The sequence below is a fragment of the Anabas testudineus genome, chromosome 21 (assembly GCF_900324465.2).
Source record: "Anabas testudineus chromosome 21, fAnaTes1.2, whole genome shotgun sequence".
In the NCBI taxonomy this organism is placed as follows: domain Eukaryota; kingdom Metazoa; phylum Chordata; class Actinopteri; order Anabantiformes; family Anabantidae; genus Anabas; species Anabas testudineus.
Window position 1 is genome coordinate 11,562,308 of NC_046629.1, and position 22,666 is coordinate 11,584,973.

Here is a 22,666-nt window from a genome sequence, read left to right on the forward strand (position 1 = left end):
GAGACTTAATGCCTGGACTGCCAGAGTTGATGCATTGGTGCAATGTATTAATTTTAATCAAAAATCAAACCATTATTTGAATGATTGCTTTAAAAAAACTGGAATAACTTTTTTTCCTCAACACCAGTATATTTGTACATTGAATTATAATCTACAGAATGCATAACTGGGAATCATGATTTACAGAATAAAGGGGAACACTACTCATTTCAACATATTGCTTTACACTTTATCCCTATGGTGTTTAACAGTTTGATTTAATGTGTAAACATGAGCAAGCAGCCACAGTTTCAGGGCTCTTATGACTCACCTCATCATAGAATATATCCTGGAGCTGTTTCATTGACAATAATGGGAGGCTGAGCTTTTACTCTCAAATTAGCTGCATTTCATGAGTGGTAATGAACCATGCAGATTATATGTTCTAACCCCAAAATAAACCAGGTTTGTATGACAGAGATTTATATGACTACCATGGTTCTGTGTTTCTCCAAATGTATTCAAAATGAAATCCCCATAAGACCAAATCACTTTTATTCTACAAGTAAAGTCATCCGTGATCTTTGTGTTGTTGTAAACAAAGGTCACATAGCCTGCGCATCTGTTGTTCTCCAGTGAAAAATTCTGTAATGTTGGATAAAGCTTGTGCTACAGCTTGCACAGCTCTAGGTATTATTAAATGCATGAGCTCATAGGTGAGATTATGAGGTGAGTGAGTCTTTGAGTTTGCAGATTGAGAGAATAATAATGAATCTATGCTAAAACAATATAGGTGCATATACTGTAGGGTAATCTGTGTTGTGGTCTGTCCGAGCATCCCCATCTCCAAACCAGCTGCACATGTGGATCTAAAATATTATAATCACAACTATGTTCGGATGTATTGCAACTGAAAGAAAATGTGCTTTAACTCTCAGTCTATTGGCGTCTTATGTGAACATGCAGGTTGAAAACATACCTGTTGATAATTGATAGATAAAATGAGTGTCTAAGCCATTCAGATGTCATCTGATAACATGTGCAAGATGTGGCACAACTTTTGAAATCTTTGTTTATGATATTTACATTTACATTTTTTACTATGCATTAGGTCTGAGTGCATGTACAATTGTCTTCCAGTTGCAATACATTTAAGATCATTTCCAATCATTTCAATAAGTCTGAAATTCAGCCGGAGATCTTGAAAATATGTTGGCCTCATAGACCCATATGAACATATTTTAGATGTCTCATATTTTTCTACGAACAAGCACGGATATAAAGGGTTTTTTGTTCCTGTAAAAATGCACTATTGACTTCTACAGGTCAACAATGATGTCACTTTCTGAAATGCATCGTGTGTTAACACGTGTGCATATAGCCATAGAACTAGGCTTGATGATGCATACATAACTAAAATCTTGCACTATGCATAGATATAGATTATACTTGGACAATCTGTAAAAACGCCCATGGCTCATCCCCTCTGTCCTCAGCCAACACTCACTATTTAAGAACATTATTAAATCCCATAAACGCTCATTTGAAATTTAACACACATAAATATTGAAATGTACTTTTCTACCACATTTTGGATAATTCATTTTTCTAAAACTTCATATATTTTTAATTAAGTGTGTTTTTAGGGGAATACTGGGTAGATCTGTGTGCATTGCATTACAGTGACATAATACTTAATCTTATTACTTGACATTGTTTTAAGGAGGGAATGGTGGGTACGCATATGTAAAGGCCTGCAAGAGCTTTAGCTGTTCGACTGAAAAGCACAACAAATGTATGCAGCTCCTGAATGGACATTCTTCTCTATGTGTAATGTTCTAAGGGGAAACTATAAGCACATCATGCAGTCATAAGGCAGTCGAACCAAATTCTGGGTCAATAGTGTAAGCCAAGACATGAGACTTTACCCGAGAGTTTAATACACAGAGTAAACTCACATTATATGGAGTATTATGCACTGAACCTGTCATCTCAACTCAGCTAATTAGAGGACATGGTGTATCTGGACCCTGTCTGCATGTCACAGAGTATTACACTGCAACATTAGTCATGTTGTTTATCAAGGATACAGCCTTGGATTGTTGCCTTTCATATGTTCAGAGTCATTTTGTGATTATTTTGTCACTTGAACTGTCTCTGCTCTTTGCAAATCCCTTGGAACAAGCGATATTAAATCTACACAGTGATGCATGATGTAAACCTGCATAGGTGTGTATATTAAAACATGTTGGATTTTTCTATTAATGTGTTGCTGTGAAGTTAATGGTGAAAACACTGTAAACTTGAAAACATGCACAGACAATACACAAACATTTCTTATTGTGAACTGTGGCTGACACTCAGTGAACTGTTTCTGTACTCAAATTGATCTTTTTTAATGTGTAGTAAACTTAAAGAAGGAAGAAAATCCTAATAAGATGTATTTTAACAATTTATTTGTAAAAAAAATATTGCAAAGATGTGATGGAAACACAATATTCTTTACTGGATATAGCTGATTTCTTTGTCACACGTGTAAAATAATAATAATTGATAACAAAAAAAAATGTTACATTGAAATGTGACTGTCTGTATATTTGTGCAAATGTTTAATTTGCAAACAACAAGAGGTCCAATCAGTGTCTTATTCTTATTCCAGTGCTTATGTTTGTTTTTTGGTTGTTTGTTTTTGTTTGTTTTTGTTTGTTTCATATGCGAAACAGTGATTTTTTAAATGTCAATCTCTAATTTGTAAATAGGACACTTCATCAGCATTTCCATGCAAACTTGCATCAGCTTTGAAAAGCAAAAACCTGGTCTCTTATTGCAAAGACACAGTCCAACTAGGAATATGTGGGGTAAATATATCTACAATGTGCCGTTTCCTTAGTTGTTAGCTAATGAATAAAAGATATGCATTCATTTGATATACCCCTGTTTCTGTGTTCCCTTCACCCTCGTTGTCTGTGCAGTGAATATCATGGTGCACATGGAGGACAGATTTTAAAATGTTGCACAACCCCCCCCATGGGTATTTTTCAACTATAATTACTATACCCAATTCAAATGTTCAGATGAAGCCATTGTCATGGTTTCATTTAGGCAAATGGGAAATAATGTGAGGGGCTGTGTTACATAATCAACATCGAGATGGCAGAGTTAGTACTTTATGATGCATTAGTTTTATCCTGTATCACCCAAAGACATTTTGACTAAGAACTTAAATGATCAGCTCTCTCATGTATAAATGAAGTAATTTACGCAGAGTGCTCAAACAGCTGCACAAATAGCAGCAGCAGAACAGGCCTAGGGCAGCATTATAAAGTGTGTGCAGACCAAATACTGTACATGTTTGATGTCTCATAGCAACAAAGGATGTACTGTGTTTTGTGTAATGTGTGTGAAGCCAAAATAAGATCTGACCTTACTGTCAGCGTGCAGTACAAACACATCTGCATGTGTATGCTAACACTTGCAGGAAAAACTATATTCTTAGCAGACATACTGTAGCTTTCTGGAGGCCCAGTATCCATGGAAACATCCAATTACCTGACACAGAAAAACAATTCTAGAGCAAGAGGTGTGACGCAGACGCAGAGTGTGAACTCATTTGTAACTCAGCTTTTTAACATTTATGTGATTACACTGTATGTCAAAGACAACTTGCATGAAATACGACCCCTGCGCCGCATTAGGGTTTGGATTTCTGACTGATACGTGTCTATTATACTAAGACAATTTGTCACTTTGGATCCTGTTTGATTCATCTGTTTGTCAGTTTGATGGTGTTATGTTGCTTAGTTGCTTGAAGACCCCAGTTTTGCAAGGGGGGAGGGAAATATAGGGCAGATCTGCGTTATGTAAGCTTGAAGAGAGAGTGTCAGGCAGTGTGAAGACAGTGTATGACAGTGTAAGCATTCACCAAAGGAAAAAAAACCTTTACTATCTGCTGACATCAGGCAAACACATCAGACACAGTAGAAACACCACTCACTCAAACCTCTTTATGTCTCACAGTAAAGAGTGTGGTGAGAATCAAATAATAAAAAATCACATCTGGCAACATATGTACAGCTTCCAGTTGTTAATCTCAGGCTGTTTCTGTCCCTGAAGCCTTTTTTAGTTGTGTGCTTCTCTGTGCAGCAATTCTCTGTTTCTCTCTCACACTTTCCATGTGTGTGTGAGTGTGTGTGTTTAAATGTGTGCGTCAGGATGCATAAATTATTGACTCAGTGTGTATTCATGCTTGCCTCAAGGATTAGCCAACCAACACAGAATTACCTTTATCCTTTACTTTTCAAGGTTTGGTTTCCAAACCTTAAGCCAACTCTGGAGCAAAGTAAAAGTTTTTAGTAATTATTCATGTCATACATCTGGAACACCGACTGGCATTTGTCTGGGCCCACTGTGCTTGTAAATAATGGATGACAGGATAATGTCCATTGTTTTAGAGTGATTTGAAGAAAATACACGCAGCAGGGGTCGACTGGTATTTACAAACCCTGAGAGGAGGATTTGGATCTGGGATGTGCTAAACATTGCCAGTATATTTGCAGCAAATAGAAACAGTGTGTGTGAGACACTAATATTTATGAGGGCTTATCCAGGCTTATGACTGCCAACCTGAGAAAAGTGACAAAATCCCTCTTCATCCTCCCATTTATAGTACTCACGCTAAACATGAGAATGATATTTCACATGCAGAAAAAAAAAAAGAAAGGCTTTGGCAAATGGCAATATAAAATGTGGTGTAGTGAATTGATGTTTATAAGAGGCTTTTATGAATGCTTTGTATTACAATGCCAGACCTGTATGCAAAATATCATTCTGGAAGATTGCTAGCAAGTAACCAGACAAATCAATTCAAACTTATTCGCTGTGAATATCAGGTTTTCCCTCCTTCCATCACCAGCAAGCTGCCTTCAGATTGTTAATCTTGCATTAACCTGTAATGCCCGTGTCCAGTGGTCACACTCTGTTATCAGCCCTTTTTCCTTGTGGCTCTCCAGCACATCAAGGGCTTGTCTTGTCTTGAAGTGTCACTATAACTGCTAAAACAGACTGACATGTTTGTTGCCCTGAAATTTATTTCCACAACAGATGCCTCGACAGACCAAATAACTCGTTTGCGAATATGTTCTAAAATATGTCCTTGTATCAGAACACAAAATGTTTCTTTCCTTTTTTTTTTTTTTTTTGTTTCATGGTGGATTTATTTTATAAACCCAGCACACCAGTGTGATGCACTGCAGCAGTGTCTCCTCCTAATTTGAAAAAGATGTGACCTGAAAGGTCCCTGTTTGTGTTTCCTCATTCAGTTGAGAGAGAGGAGAGACACAGATCTCACAATGACAAAGCTACTGTGCACAATAATGGTTTTCTCAAAATAAGAGACAGAGGCAGAGGGCATGATTTTCTGAAAAAGCAATAGCTACTGAACTTGTAACTGTGGGGCAAGATTATACATTTATATTTATAGTCCATTATATACTGTCTTTCTATATGAGTTAACACATATTTTCATGGCTAAAACAAGTCATAGTGATAGTTTTGCATTTCCTAGACGCGTCATAATTCTGTAATTTCACACACCAAGATAAATCTGACTTGGCTGTGAAGTGTTATGATGTGTGAGTGGACTATTTCAGATTGTCCGTCTACTGCGGCAGCATGATTTTAAATGCACCTTCTGCTGCTCTGTTGCACATTTCCATCTTGTCTTTCCCAACCATCTCATAAAACCAAACTGACAACTGGAGGGAGGCGGTTAACCACTTGTCTGCAAATGTCCAAATGTTCACTTTGTTGTGATATAGACAATGCAGGATGAGGTAATTTTAATAATCATTCCCCTAATGTATTTCTTCTTGTTTTCAGGAGCCATAGTTACATAAAAACTGACATTGCAACTTTTATTAAATTGCCTATATGAGCTCATTTAACATGTCATCCATGATTTAAGATTTAGCAGTTTAAAACTCAGAATGAGTCATTTTACATCAGATTAATGGCGAATAGAAGTTATGAAAGCTCAAAAAATGTTTCATTTCAGATTCTTTATTAAAATTAGTTAGTCATTAAAGACTATTACCGAACTTGTCATATAAAATCATCCGTGATGTTCCTGTGGACAGATTGGAAAATACATTCACTGCATTGATGTGCATTTGTATTGAAGTAATACTTGAAAACCTCAATCACGACCGTCTAAATGGAGCTGAGTACACCGTAGCAATTGCCAGCCAGCACCAAGGCCTCTTATCTAGCTATTCTGCCAGTACACAAGGCTGTAGACGTGTGTTGAAATGTTAAATGGGTTGTGGGTGAGACAGTGATTCAATTAGCTCCAGGTATCAGTTTCACCTTTTAATATCAATTCTACAAAACTATTTCAAATTTTGGAGGAAAGATGCAATCTTCTTTTTGGAGCTATTATTTGAATTCAACTAACCCAAACCACATTTAGACGGGGTTAGTGTGAATAGAGGCTATCAGCAAGTTAAACCCCTTTCTAGAAACCCTTTTTTATTTTCATCCTGGCACAATGTCAGATAATCGCTGTGCCACCTACTGAGCTCATACGGTTTCTTGCTCAAGGACACTGCACTAGAATGTATACTTGAGGTGACAGTAGAACCTAATGTGACCCTCATCACCAAGCGGGCTGTTGGCATCTGGTTTAGTAACTGCACAGCACAGTCCACCACAGGGTTCACAAACTTGCTGAATAAACCCTGACATGCCAGACACAGGCAACTGCCCAGCTGATATTGTTCTCTTTATGCTGCATCACTGTGTCTCTTGTATTTCTGTATCTTCATGTTTTCTCATGTTTATGTTGGGAGCCATTATTACTTAAATCATGCATTTTCTTGATTCAAAATATAGAGTTTATTATAGCAAATCTGTACAAATGATTGCAACTGCAATTTTGTCCTCCAATTTGTGCATAATCGCATGTTTTAGTGAATCTCAGAACACTCAGACAGAGGTACTTGTGTACGCAGCACTGTCCTTAAAAGGAAAAGAATAAACTTTCTTTTCCACTAGTTGGTGGCAACTCAGACACTATTACATTTAAACTTGAAGATAACTTTTTAAAGCAGTGTATAGTTCAAGGCATAGCAAGATTCTCATGTAATGCTCAACTCTCGTGACAGGATCAGGGTGTGCAGTGGTTCCTAAAAGCACTTTTCCGTGTTTCTGTCTCTCTTCACTGTGCGTATTCTTGTGGGATTTACAACAAGCTACAATGGATCCAGACAGATGGCAAGGTGGGGTTGTTAGGTAACCATCTTCTGAACCCTGGGGAGGACTGCCATATACAAGCTGTCAAACAAATGTCTTCACTCTGAGTTTTATTTGTTATAATGTAATGAGATCATGACTTTGACGTTCATTTTCGCAATTGTGCAGACACCCAAAAGAGCTGCGAGTACAGTGTTAATGCCAAATCCTTGGCTCTTGTTAAGAAGTGTATGCATACACTCCCCTATTAATTATTTTTGTTGTTGTGCCAACAGCATCTTCACATCCTCTATGAGTGCATAAGGGCAACAAGGCCATCAGGAATTTCCATAAAGTGAAGTAGCAAATAGGTCATGAATAACATTAATATTCAAATAGCAGCACTTCAAAGAGTGGTAAGCCAATGCTGCAGCATTAACTACATTTGACCAGTCATATCTTTCCTCATTAACCACACTGGGAAGCATTATTTGCTGAGGGCTGTGCACTGCAGGCTGATGGCGAATGCATCAAAACAGTTCTTTCAACTTACTGAAGTATCATGCAGCTACAGTACTCCCAACAAGCCAAAAGACTGAGATGACCCTCTGCCACAGCTCTGCACATGTCAGCTCTGGTAATACTGATGAAGCTCATAGCAATTTATGTAAGACACTATTTCATCTGTTCTCTGTTGACGGGATAATTGACAGACTATTGTTGGTCGGCTGCCACAATTTCACAGATTCCCTAAAAGACGTGCCAAATGTGTCCAGCCAGTCACTCAGCACTTTTGACAAGCATTGTTTTATTTCCCTACAAACAAAAACATCTGTCTTTAGAATAATCTGAAATGTGCCAAAACATCACAACAAACAGTGGTTGAAAAATACAGTGTCTTTTTTTTTTTTTTTTAAACATCTCTTATAGTTTGCACCTAAAGTTTATTTTAGACTAACTGTCTAAATCTTGCACATCCGTCCGTTCTTGTAAACATAGAAATTAACATTTATGAAGCAATTATGTATTTATGATGCTTGATTATACTGTAAAGAAGTTTTAGCACATCAACATTCTTTTCAAGGTGGATGCTAAACGTAAAAACCTGTAGTTAAACACATTTCTGAAACATAACAGATACAAACTACTGCGCAAACTGTAAAACTTTACACAAATAGAAAACAGGCATTAAGGAAAAGTGCTTTTGATGTTCAGAACACATCAAAACATAACATCAGAAGATCCCTGATGAAGCTTGTACACAGCTGTATCTGCCTCTGCAGCATCAGCCACAGCAACTCCAGTGACTGCAGGCCTGACCAACCCTGTCTCCTACAGGCCTGACACACTCAATACAAATTTCCGGACATAACATCGAAGTCAAAGTTAAACGATACAATCTAATGACTTAACTGTTCCTATGTGAATATAATGTAAAGAAAATTTATGTAGAAGAATAATGTGACCTTATCACCATTGCATACTGCAAATACAGTACACACTGAGGTGGTGACACACATAGGTCTAAACAAAGCTACCGCCCTTCTGGAAAGCATGGAAATAGATATCTGCATCTACTCTTTAACACCAGAGCCACCTGCTGCAGTGGAGCCCACTGAGAGTGTGAACAATCAGTTTTCTCTGCAAGGAAAACTAATTGAACGATAATAAATGTTCAAATTAACAAATCAATGTCCACCGTGGTTAACATATGAATGTGATATAAATGATTCAAAGACACAATTTTAGATTTCACATTGCCTGTTAAAAATTTATCACATATCCTGCATATTTGAAGATACCTGAATTTGTGTGAAGGAAAAGTATCTCTCAGTTCAAATGCAGAATTTAATGTAGTGCTCCTGCAAAGAAGGAAAACTACACAGAGGATTAATGTCCTTTTTTTGTTCTCTGTCCTTTTGAAAGTCACACGCTGAAATAGTCTCATAGGAAAAGATTACAACAAAAGTTGCTCTCCTTTAATCTGTGATGATTGAAATCTTGATGGGATCTTTTTACCACAGGGAATTTTTTCCCAATGGTTATAGCACAGTTAAACTCATCACCTAGCCACAGGCTAACAGATCAAAGCAACATCCACTCACAGGAAAACATTCAAGCAGGGAAAAGGTTGGTTGCTATAGCAACTTATACCACTCGGTCTCACACTACATTTTTAATAGGACAGTAGCATATTAACTACATTAATCAATTTAGAGCTCCTGCTCTTTAAACAACAACACCTGCTGTGATGATTGCAGATGGCAGCAGCAGGTTTTATGCAGCCCACAGTTTGCAATAGAGTTGACGACGTGTATGAATCAAACGCAGACTTGTTCCCAGTTTCTACTATAAAGTGAAAGTACAGTGGGAGAAAAACTATGCAGAACAAAGAAGAGAAAAAATTTAATTCTAGAGGAAATTACAAATAAATTACATACACAATGTAAGTAATTTTCTACCTAGGTTAAGGAACTGGTAATAAAATAAAAGTTAGGGGAAAACAATGTTAAAATATTCTTCCTGCTGTGCAAAAAATCAAAAAAGGTGGAGAACAGCTTCACTTCAAAGCCTATTACAGTCCATACACCTGGTTCTTATTGCATAGTGTGAAATACACATTGAAGTTTCACATTACTGCAATGTGTAAGAGAGAAATACAGCATAAAAGAGGTGTGCTCATATTTAACAGGTTCATCTTCTGTAGGTAAGTTAGACAGCCCTGACCACCCCAGGGAATTATCAATATGTCTTATACTTCATTATCAGATTCAGAATAAAAACAAAGTAAAAAGTGAATGTGAACTGTAGGATTTTGCCATTTGAAGCACAGCAGCGAATATTATAGTATTAAATTATTTATAATTATAATTATAATTATAACAGGTAGGTTTCAATAAAAAACACAAAGATGCTTTTAACAAATACACAGCTATGAAATCTATAGTTATAATATATAAAGCTGTAAAATGGTATACAATTTAATGGAACTAATAATTTAATTACAATGTTTGAATAAGGCAGCCTGTGATATTGTGATACTGTGTTGAGTGGTATCTATTTTAGTCTTTCATTTTTAATGCTATCCTGTACGTATGCAAAATACATAGGAGGTTGATTCATTTCTCTTGTAAATGGCCAACTATTCCTCCCTTGCGTCCCGTGGATCTTGTTTTCTTCTCTCTATATGTATGTATGTATTTTACATCAGTCTGTGTTCTCCTACCCCCCAGGAGACTGAATTTCTATGGCACAGGAAGATGACAACATCAAAAATTCACACTTGAATTTGCCACACTTGAAATAAGAGCATCCTTGGAAGTCTGACATCTCCTGTATAATTAAGTTGTCCAGATTAAAGCAGGAATGGAGCCTAATCAGCAGCAGGATACGTTGATAAGCATTAAGCCACAAAGATAGGAATTATGAAAAACCCTTTCTGATCAGAAGGTCCCACAATGCATCAATCCTCAAGAATGAGGTCAGGGTTTGCATACAGTCAAATCCATTGAATATGTGATTTAGACAGCAGCTGCAGGAACCTGTAACAACTTAGAGTGTGCACACAGTTCAGTGAGGGAGCAGAACAAAGAAAATGTCCTTCATTGTCAGAGAGTGTCATTGATTTTAGATTCTTATTTCTAACAATGTAAAAGAAAATGTCTCTGCAACACAAGACAGCGACAGAACAGTTTCTTAAAGACCTGACATTTCTGGGTGACTTAAAATAGCTCATATTTTTTATTGTTGTTGTTTTTGAATGTGTAGCTTCCCTGCTATGTTTTTGTTGTGCCCTGACATTTGTCCTTTCCTTCCTGGTAGAGATTCTCGTTTACTGTCCACTTTGGCCTTTTCATAACTGTGCACCCGTTTTACACGCCTCTTTCAGTCTGAAAGCAGCACTTTGGCACCTACTGCATCACAGAAAAATATCCTCAGTGCACACCACTCCTATCAAAAAAGACCATTGGTTCTTGTTTGTTGTAAGGCAGGCATGACTCATAAAGGCAGTATTACTGTTTTATTTAACACAGACTACTCTGTAAATGAATTTCACAGACATTACAATACACTGCCACTATAGTATTTCCACCCCCACCTCTCTGCCACCCCATTGTCACAGCCTTGAAAGGCAAATGTTCTACAATGTGCAGCTGAGCACACTGTTTTGCAATGTCAGGACAATGTGAATGTACTGTAAAATCCATCAATCATTTATAAATAGAAGTCGGAACATTGGAAAGATTTTAAATTTCTCCTCTGATGCCGAACTGAGCAACGTGAACATGCCCGCTGATGATATGATGTAGTAAAAACTGAATTCATCAACAAAAAGCACAGAGTGTAGTGTTTTCGGATGTATGTGTGCGTGTGGCGTTGTTATTGTGCTGCTGACTGTCTGTAATGGCTTCTCTCGCATATCTTAATACCTGATCCCGTGGTCGAGACTGTGTAATTAATCATTACGCAATTGTTAACACATCACTTTAAATTTGTCTACTAGGGTTACTGAGGTCTAATTACAGACTAAAATATGAATTCCCACTAAGCAGAACATGCTTTCTATGTGCTTAAAAGCTAGTAGACAGGTTTAATTTATGCTCAAGGGTCGGCTGTGCATCACTCTGTCTCACCATCAAAAGATAACAACTCAATATATAATGCACTCCTTCATTTTGAGACAAATTCTGGTTATGCTATCAGAGTATTTGAGAATACAGTAAATAAAACTTCGGGAACAAAAAGGTGAAACTGATTATACACAACAGAGAAACATGTTTTACATCACAGGCATGTAGGATTAAACTTTCATGGCTGGATTGTTTGATCCTGTTCCGGATGTTGCAATTGCTGCATCACCTCTCAGAGACATCCCCGCGTCTATTTGTGACTAAAGAAATACACAAATACATAGCGTGCATATTGCATAACCTTGTCAAAGAGAAGTACCACATGTCCTACAGTCTGTCAACATCAAATGTAGTGACATATCAATCTTAACCAAGAAGTTAAATGTATGGCTTAATAAGCTTCTAGAGGGGGAGAGGGAAGTCAACAGAACAAAAACTAAAGTCTGGTGTGGGCTTCTTTCAGTTATTCTTTGTTGTTTTTTGATATTCTGTTATATATGTAAGCATATGTGGGCGTACAGTATTGTACATACAGGACATTTACATATGAGGATTTATTGGGAGGAATCCATTAAATTGATTACAGGTAGATTAATGACAAAATGATAAACATTGTCTTTGGGATGACCCAACATTTAAATATCAACAAAGCCTAGAGTTTCAACATCACGTGCTATAAAACATACAGTATAGAAATTCATGCAGCATCTAAGTGTCAGCAGAGTTCACTCCTTTTGAGAAATTGCCTGCATACTGTATGTACATCCAATACTGCTGCAATGAATCAACGTAATTTGTTTACTTTCACATTATTCTATCACGCATGGAAACAGCTTCTTGTCAGAACACACAGCTTTATTAATTACTTGTTAACAAATGGGGAACAGCATACCATCTGTGTCTTTGAGGTGATGATCCAGTGATCTCGAATAGACTTACAAATTTATTTCAAGCCCTCTTTAATTTTATATGGGAGCTTGTGCTTCACTGAGCTTTTGCTAAATGTGCCCAAAACAACGTCACTGATCTGTGCCAAAATTGCAACTCTTGTTGTGCCCATCGCAGCTCTTTCTCATCTTCACTCGTCCTGCAGAGTAAGAATCCTGAATCCCGAAGTTCCAGGGAGAAGTCTCTGTGCAGAGTCAAATGCCACTGGATGTTTTTAAAGATTGAATTAGCATAATCTAAGTCTATTTACTGCAAATTATTACCCAACTCAGCAGTTTTCCCTTATTTTTATAAAGTGTTTTAGCCATCTCTCTGCTAATTTCTTTTGGTTTTGCAGTCTACATTTCTCAGTGATCTCTTCAACCCTATTTCCAGCAGTAACTGACAGCTGTGCTCTAGCTGCCCAAATGGCAAACAGACAAAAGCATCACCATAGTGAAGCATTTAGCAGCTAATAAGCTAAAAAGCTGGATAATTTCCTTAAGAATTAGTGGAGACCAGTTGTTTGCTACCATGTTTCCCATGATTTCATATAAATGCTCCAGCAGGTTTTACTGTCTTTAGCTGGCCAAAAAGGATTTATTGCAGGTTTAAAGTTACAATCCTTAAGATTTCTATCCTAGTCTTGATTATACAGTTATCCAAACATCACCGTTTTAATAAAAATGACAATCAACAAACTTGTCAAACACTGGCTTTTGTCTTCCACATTATGTCCAAAATGTACATCAATCACTTCCTGCATCTCGTGTGTGGGTAGCTAATTTGAATCCTGCTGCAAGGCGAACTCCATCAGTAACAGTGAAATTACAATAAAGAGAGGCAATTACAGCGTGCAAATGCGCTGGATGGCTTTCGCTGAAAGAATGTCAAACATAAATTATATCAAATAAATGTTTATAGCATGCTGTCGCACTGTCACGCAACAAATCAAAAGTGACCTTGAAATGCCTTACAATATGCCAGCCAGAATTTACATGATTATGGAGTTTTAAAAAGGCACGACCCCTATGCAAATGCCACGGTGAAACAGTATTACTGTGACTCCACTGCTGTACACTTCCACTGTGTTTAGTGAGCTTACTTCAATCCTGCTTTGAGCTACAATGATCTGTGTGACCGAAAGATGAGTGTAGAGGGACAGCAATGCAGTTATGCAACAAGATGCTGCTTGCACACGTATAAACTTGAACGCATCTCATGTGGGGATATGAACCCTTAGTGTTAATTAGTATAAAAACTCTTTATACTTTTCATTTATAGGTTTGCTAAGAAATACTAAAAACTACTTGCTGTAGAGAATTGAGGGATTTAAATTACAACATTGCAGCTTTGGTTACTGTAATTTCTACGTTACAATTATAAATGTTTAACTTTTGGGTTGTCAAGACTATTATCCTTCTAACTGTTGTTTGTAATCAACTTGTGTGCTTGACATCGTTTTCTAACATAAAAAGAATGAACAGTAATAATCCAAATCCAGTCAAATCCCCTGTGTTCCTGAGATGGAAAGGTTTATCCCCCGATTTATGATGAACAAGTGGTAAATCTTGGACTTGGTTAACTTAATAAAGGTCTATCAATTGCAGCTAAGACAAGAGCTGAATGCTAACACTTCTTATCAGTCGCATCCCTGCAGCAGTTGGTTCAGCAGAGTGTGTGTGTGTTTGGAATCTTAAAGGCAAGGATCCAGACACATTATTGGATGCCACTGAAGAGGTCAGAAACTGAGAGGGAGTGATACAGAAACCTTCAGGACACTGGCAGTAGTTCATGGCATCATGAAGCAGAGCTGCAAAGAGGGATCATTTCAGGGAAAAATCATCTGCATACAGTATATCTAGTTAATCTGCACCTGGCTCCCTCACTTGTCAGTGTTCGGAATCCAAGTCTCACAAGTCTGCGAAGTGGATTTTTCTGTGAGAAGTAGTGGTGAGGGTGTTGCATCAATGCTTAAAGAATATGTGACATGAGGATTTTTCTGTTTCATACAATAAGCTAAATTGAAGAATTATGGCACATAGACAGTAGGATCTCAACAGAACTTAAGAAATGTTGATGCAAGCTGAGGCTACATTCAGACTGTGCTGGATTAGCTTCCAGGCTGAGAAAAGCAGAAGAATTGAAATGCAAATAAGACGGGGATTACTGAGAGAGCATTCACTCTACCAGAGCCTCCTCCATTAACTGCTGAAATACTAGTCACATAAGTGCCTAAGCCTAATGATTATTCTCTCTTTACTTATTTTTGTTTATGGCAAGTTAATAACTCAATAAATGTCTTGTCACCAATGAGACAAATAGGAGACCGTTTTGCACCTTGCTTGGTAAATTGCTCAGATTACAATATAATAACATCATAATGATCCAATCTAAGTTGATAATCATTCCCATTATTCCACACACTTCAATAAACTAGTGCGCTGCAGCAAGCAGTCCCTATTCCCCGAACATGTTTGCCCTTGTTAGCATCAACCTGAAAACATTACAGAGCTGACACTACATTACCTCTCTCAATTGATTGTAAGATAGGTCATGTTTCTCACAATGGATAAGGCATTTGCTGTGCTGTGCGATAAGCTGCATTGGAATCCCAAGAAAACGGTGAAAGATGAGCAACTGAAGTGTGAAATCTATGGCTGCAGGGATGACAGCTTCAAAATGTGAATTTCTTTTTAGCCATTCATGTTACATACTGACTATTCTTCACGTCATTGATCGTACTTAAAAATTTTGTTAGCAATTAGAAATATTATTAAAATGATTACATATTATTGCCCTGTTGCTCTAAGTTTTAAAACCATTTCCCTGTTTGTCTGAACACACTGATGCACAAAATGCATTTATATCAATAAACCATATAAAAAATATTCTACACAAATATGAAGGAGTCATGTTGAAGTTCTTTGAGCATCATCACTGTGTAGTTTCATAGATGGAGAGTGCCCTCTGCTGGCAGATTCTGAGCACAGCACCACATCTCCCTCTCTATCCGCTCTCTACTCATTCATCCTGATCAGGGAGGTGTGGATACATGGCAGCCTGAACTACACTTTCTCCTGCAGCTCCCTTCAGCTCGTCCTAGGGGATCACCAAGTGCTCCCACGCATGCTGACAGATGTAGTGCTGATTGAATTTGTCTTTTCTACTGCTCATTTCCGTTCCTCCCTTTGTACTGCTGGTCTCCCATCAAGAGCTGACTTAAAGGAAATGAGAGCCAAGTATAGCAGGAAAGGAGACAGGAGGATTTGTTGGTGTCTTCTGTAGAACTCTGTATGGTTTTGAGCTTTTTGCTGTGAGTTGGTTCTGTGTAAATAAATAAAATTAAATACAATTTTTTTTTATATCATCTGTGTCCATTCCAGATGAAGCCTATTCTAAACCCTCATTCCTACACTAACCAGATCTTTTGAGATATTTGACCCATTAAAGGACTGATTAATAATTGAAAAACCACAGTCAATATGTGATGTGGAAATTAAAGGATGTGCAATTAAATCCTTGACATTTCTTGTCTTGACAATGTTCGTCTCCTGCACTGCTGGGCCAGCTGGCAAGATAAAAACCACTAACATTAGTTTCTGGGTCACAGAGGAAAGGAGGGCCTAGAGAGGGAAAGGAGAAACGTTTTAAGGGCAACAGAACACACCTGTCCTCTCCCCAGTGTGTCCTTACTCCAAGGTTTTATTCCAGACTTCTCCTCAGGGAGTCACAAGGATATCCTGCATACAGATGTTCCCATGAATATGGTAACCAGCAAAACACAAACACATCTATTGTATTAGATTGTTTTTCAAATCTGATTCTTTGTTATGCATTTCAATAAATGCATGAATGAATAAAACAATGTCCGTCAACTCAAAACCAATTTTGCTTTGCTTTTCAGCAAATATCAAAGTGTGGTTTTGCACATTTTAGCTCTACAAAAGTATTGACATTGCTTTACATGATTGATTGATTTACAAAACACCTCAAAATATGAAAATCAATTTCAATTAAAAACCAGCGTACAAACTCTTCGTAGAGCTGGATGATTCTGTATGAGTCTTGTTTTAATACAAAACAACAACATGTGAACAACTGTGAACATCCCGGCTCCTGCTGCAGAGGTAGAAGGATACAAACAGGTGACCTCCAACTCAAAGTCATCTCACAACGACAGGGAGCAGTCAAACATGGCCGAGTGTGGGAACTTCAATTCTATTCGAGTGTGAAAAAAATTCATTTCCCACAGTCAGTGGAGCTGTGACCAGTCAGTCTGCGGGTATGCTCAGACAGTTTTAGAAGTTTTTTGCTTTGCCATAAATCAATCATTCTGCATTAGCTGTTGTCACAGAAGTGACAAAGGAATATAAAGTACTGAAATTCCATTTTACATTAAATGTTGTGAAGGCTTTCGGGGAGACCATATGGTGATTTTGGAATTGCAGTAAGTGAACAGTCAGTTCTTAAAGTTGTCAAATGATGATGGTTAGATGGTTTAGAATCTCTAAAACAGCAGGTCTCATAGGGTGTTCCAAGTATGCAATCATCACCAAAAGTAATTCAAGGAAGGACAACTGATAAACCAGCAACAGGGTCATGGGCAGCCAAGGGTCATTGATGTGCATGTGGAGTTTATTTCCAAAAATATCCAGACACTATTGTAAGGACATTTCTTTTTGTTAAACATCCTCAGTCCACTTCTACAAAACTAGCACTTTAATTAGCCACAGTGTGAAAATAATCTGTGTAAATGTGTAGTTTTTACCATGCGATTTATAAATTATAATTTAGGCTCTGCATCCAATAAAGAGGCATATAAAGGGATGCCATATGTTAACCTATTAAAACTGCCAGAGCGTATTGGAATAACTGCATTTAACTTTATTCAACAGTATAAAAAACTCACCAGCACTTTTTTTTTTTTTTTTAGTTGTACCAGTCTTAAATAATTTAAGTTTGGTATTGCAGATGACAGTTTAATTTAGGACCATGTTTCTGAAACATCAACACAAAAAATGCACTATAGCCAAAAGCCATTTAGTTTTTTTTCCCCAATCACGCCTGTAAGAAGACAATGATGAAGCAGATAAGACTATCTGAGCTTTGTGACAAGTTCTGCATTGGGCACAGAAGCTGCACTGAGATCATGACTGTTCATTATTTTGAACCCCGCTGATGTGAAATTAAGTCAGACAATTTTAAGATTTTAAATTACTTAAATAAATTAATTATTTGTAATTTATTCAAATTACAACATTTAGCCCCAAAAACAAAAAACAAACATGTACAAAAAGTCAGTGTAAGGTGGCAATAGAAGAACAGACTCATAACAGACAACATTTTGCACTGTCTACACATTCTGCAATAAGTTTCCTGTCAAATGCTTTTACTCTCGAAGTTAAGATTAGTATTTTAGAGTGTTGAAGACTTTGCAGTGTAGGTATGCCAGCTTCTCAGACCTGCTTCTCCTCAACAAGGGAAACCACTCCTGATAGTTAAGCTCAACCACCGTATACCCTGCAAGGTTTAAATGTCTTCTCTTCATGGCATGAAATCCCAGCAGCTGCTGGGATTGATAGCAGTAGTGGTTCCTGTTGGTGACCTGTATGGCAAGTTTGACTATGCCCTTAGAGTCTTGTGGGGCTGAGTTTTGGATCCTGGGCTTGGTAAGACTTTCTATAATCTCACTGGTCAGGTGAAGCCCTGTGTCAAACAGCCTCCTACCTTCATCAGGTTCTACTCTCTGAAGAGATGGAGGTTTAACTGTAGAAGAAAGGGTTAAAGGTTCTGTGGTCTTTTTGGTATGTATTAGCTGTTCTAAAAGTTCTTCTGTTATATTTACGCCCATATATTCTTTCCCCCAACCTTGGTCTGCAATAACTTTGGATGAACTGTTCTCAGTGGATAATGTGGATTTGTGGGACGCTGGGTACACAGGTGTGGGCTGCCCAGCGGAGTCGAGATGTACTTCCAGGTCGATGGAACGAGTGTGGGGCAAAATCATCCTCTTACATACAAATTCCTCTCCTCCAAGCAGACTTTGCAGAGCAGATTCTGCCTCTTGAACCTCTGGTTTCTGGCATACATCTGACTGAGCAAACCTCCACAACATATCGGTCACCTCCTGCTTCATTTCAAAGCTCAGCCGTGGGCCAGTCCAGTGAGGCAACTCCAGAGCCACAGCTCCATCTAAAGTGAACAAGTCCTTTTTCAGCTCCATCTGAGTGGTCTTCATTGCCAAGTTGACAAATTCGGGGCTCAAGGCTAATGCAATTAGATCCTCAGGGAACTGAGAGACAAAGGCCAAGCCTAGAAGACCAGTAAGTAGATGCTCTGGGTATCGTTGGAATGCATTTTTATTCTGTCTCAGGGATTCTGTAAGGCTCGAATAGAAGTTTGAACTCTGAACTGGGATAAATCCTAATGTGCCAAAGGCCCACAATAGTTTGCATGAGTCCTTAATCCTGCAGTGTGGCACCAGTGAGGGCACTCTGTCAGCAACAGCACTAAGGATGTTATCATTGCGGTAATGAAGTGCTGAACAGGTCAGTGAAACATGCATAAGCCCCTGGACAGCCATACTGTTGACCCGATGAGGAAATTCCTCTGCCACAGCCTCCATCCATTCTCTGTGAAACAGGTAACTGAAACGCAGATATTTCATCACATTCACTATTGCAAAGTCACTCATCTCCTTCAAAAGATAATGTGCTTTATCAACAATATGAGTCACTGCATCCGTAGATATCGGGGTTTGGCATTTAAAGAGTCCCAAGCACACAGTACCGACCTCCTCAGGGTGTAGTTGATTTAAATGGCGCATGAGAAGTTGTTCTATAGAATGGATGAGGTGTGCTGGGCACTTCCTACTTTCCCCTATTATATAGACCAGTTGGACCAGCTCAGAAACCCCTATCTGTCCTAGACATAGATGGACAGAGTCATAGAGTTTCTCTAGGAACTGGGGCACCTGTCTTCCAATACAACGCCACATGTCAGCAGCTAACAGCATCTGGTGTAAACTCATCTGTTTGGCCCGGCAGCTTAGCTCTGCCTCATACAGCCCGAGAACACTGTGAGCCGAGGGCATATCCAGCCACACAAATGACTGCAGCACCTGCAGCAGCTGGAGATCAGAGAAGTGGTGCAGCTGCTCCACAGAATATCGGAGGAGCATGGTGAAGCGCTGGTCATTCCTCACTAACGGCACCTTGTCTGGGTGCAACCTGCTGAGCTCTGCAAGAAACTGAGACACATCAGATGGCTTCATGCTGGCCTTTAAATAAACCACTTTCTGTAGGATTGAGAAGGCTTCATCGCATTGAATTGGGTGAGGCCGCTGGGCCAGGTCAAGACTCGTGGAAGCATACTCTGACCGGCATTTGAGAAATGCACGGGTATCTACTTTAACTTCTGGTGGTGTGTCTTTTCTGAGATGTGCCGATACTGCTGGCATCTCAGGTTCAGAGTCTTTGTTGAAGGCGAAGTCAAGAAGTGTGTTTTTTGTGCAGGAAAAGTGCCGTGAGAAATTAACACTATAGCGACTGCTCTGTTGCCAGGAGGAAGCTGTGGGAGTGGACAGGCACAGTTGATGCTCATCATTATCACTTTTGTTCCGGGAGGCTGAAGAGTTCTGCACAGAGCAATGATATAAAGATGGGCTGTAATACAGCCTGTAGCCGTCCTGGAGAGAGGTTTCCTGGTGTTGATCTGCCCCGTTCTTTTCCTCATGCTCATTGGTCTCATCCTCTGGTTTTCCAGATAGATGTTGCGCCTCAGTAAAATACCTTTTCAAGCCTTGGAGGTAGGATAACCTGGGTACCCGTCGACACAGCGCACAGGTAGCCATCAACCTGACTAAAGAGACATAGCAATGGTTTTACAAAAATAAAAGTATTAAGTCAAGCAAACATAAACTTTTTTTTAAGTCTATAAATTAGGTTTCTAGGATTGTTTTGTTTAATCATCACTGTAAATTGTGTGGGGTATGCAAAAGACACAAACATGGACATAGTTTAGAAACATTTGATTTAAATGTATTTTACTACTAATCATTTTCTGAGAAGGATGCAATAATTCCAGGACCTGTCTTTAACCTGCAGCTTCACATTGGTGGTTATTAAACACAAATGATGCAAGAGGTTGTGTTTACAACAGTCAAACAGAAGGAAATGCAATTTACTGACAGCAACATTTCGAAGTTGGACTTCGTAAGCACCCGTCATAATGAGTTCTACCAAAAGTCACATTTAAAACGTCTGTCATTTAACCAGGCTGTTCAACTTACCTTGATCTAGCCAAAACGAACATAGGTCAGTTATTCAGTCAATGAAGCTCAGACATGGAAAAGCCACATGTAGCTAAGAAGGAGGAGAGAAGTCAGGAAATGCTACACCGGAAGACGGCAGCCAGTCCAACCTTCACAATAAAAGAAATCTACACATCTTAGCCACATCACACGAAAATCTCTATGCTAAAACGTGTTAAGACATCGTTATGTATGGTACAAAATAGCCTAATCCATTAGAAATCTGTCACTATTTGGTTACATAATAGAAAACTTTAAAATTCGGCATCGAGCTTTTGCTGTTTTTTTTATTGTGGTAGGCTGTTGTGACTTTCGTAGGGAGGTGGCCTATGAGACCATGACCTACGGCGGCTGGGTAGGTTCAAAGTTAATAAGGACGAAGCGCGATTTCTACAAATAAAGTCCATCATTCATCATAGCACCACCATATATAGTTTCATAAAAGGCTACTAATTAGTCTTGTAATTTTGTTTTTTATAGTGTAAAAAGCGCAGTAAACATATTCAATAACTTTTAAAATATATATATAAATAACTAAACAAGTTTCAGGACTTATATGAAATGTTTTTTAAATATATGCTTATAATTCAAATTGAATTATGTTAAAACTAAAACATTATGAAAAATTATGATTCAAAGAAAGCACAATTAAAATAAATGAAAATGTATGTAGTGTTAATTGTCAGCATATTATATAGGCTTTTAATTGAATTACACTTTGTGAACAAACAAGTCTGAGTAGAAAAGATTTATAAATAAAATAGCAGCCTAGTTAGATTTTTATTCTTCCAGCTTTTTTGTATTTCCTGTTTTATATATGGCCATTTAGTATATGGCCATTTAAATTTACTCAGATATAAACCAGTTCTGAATTAGTGCATATGTTCATTCTGAGTTATGTTTCATTGCAATTGGGCTTTAAATACTAACTGTTTCAAAACAGATTTAAATACGTAATACTGCTAAATTCCATTTAGCTTCTGACTGTGTCCTGGACTTATTGTCATTGAGTCACTGCCACTGTCAGCACTTGAATACAACAGAGTCAATATTAATTTTATAAGCACCATCACTGTGTTTGGTGTTATAATGAGTCAAAATATTTGCTGTGAGAAAAGGCCCATTACCAGGAATTTAAATTGTTTTGCAGCAAGTTTAGAGAAGAAAGAGTCTGGTTTAGAAGATAAAGGATTTCTGCCAGGAGAAAATTGCAGGCTATGGTCAAATAATTTAAGTATAGTAAATAACAGGATCTGTGTTAATAGTTTCAGAAATTGGTGTGAATTTAGCACACAAATGTAATGTTGGTGTTTTTGCTGCTTTACACCAAGTCTAAAATTGACTTTATCTCAGCAACAGTAGGAGACATATCAAAAGTTAGGCCTACACAAATTGTTTGTCCAATGCAGCATCATCTTCAGCCACTTTCTGTGTGTGATGTACTCATAAAATAGCTGTTAATTCTTTCCAGCAGCAATAGGAACTATGTAACAGTTGACAGAAGCCTGCACAAATACACCCCTTTATTAATTCAATTCTAACTATAAGTCAGCATTTATTTATTAAAATTAGTTAGTTAGTTAGTTGG

At 38.0% G+C, this 22,666-nt stretch overlaps 1 protein-coding gene across 2 annotated transcripts; it reads right to left on the reverse strand.

Annotated features, from left to right (window-relative positions):
- Positions 1–16,716: 16,716 nt before the first annotated feature.
- LOC113173810 (FAST kinase domain-containing protein 5, mitochondrial) lies at positions 16,717–21,160 on the reverse strand. 2 transcript variants are annotated; one of them, XM_026377380.1, is made up of 2 exons: positions 21,058–21,160; positions 16,717–20,627 (listed from the first exon to the last, which is right to left on the reverse strand). In XM_026377380.1, exon 2 carries the CDS (start codon positions 20,617–20,619, stop codon positions 18,175–18,177), a length of 2,445 nt encoding a protein of 814 aa, XP_026233165.1. In that variant the 5' UTR covers positions 20,620–20,627; positions 21,058–21,160; the 3' UTR covers positions 16,717–18,174. The 2 variants fall into 2 exon arrangements, with proteins under 2 accessions (XP_026233165.1, XP_026233164.1); XM_026377379.2 differs by having other exon boundaries at positions 16,717–20,623; positions 21,058–21,147.
- Between the last annotated feature and the right edge of the window lie 1,506 nt (positions 21,161–22,666).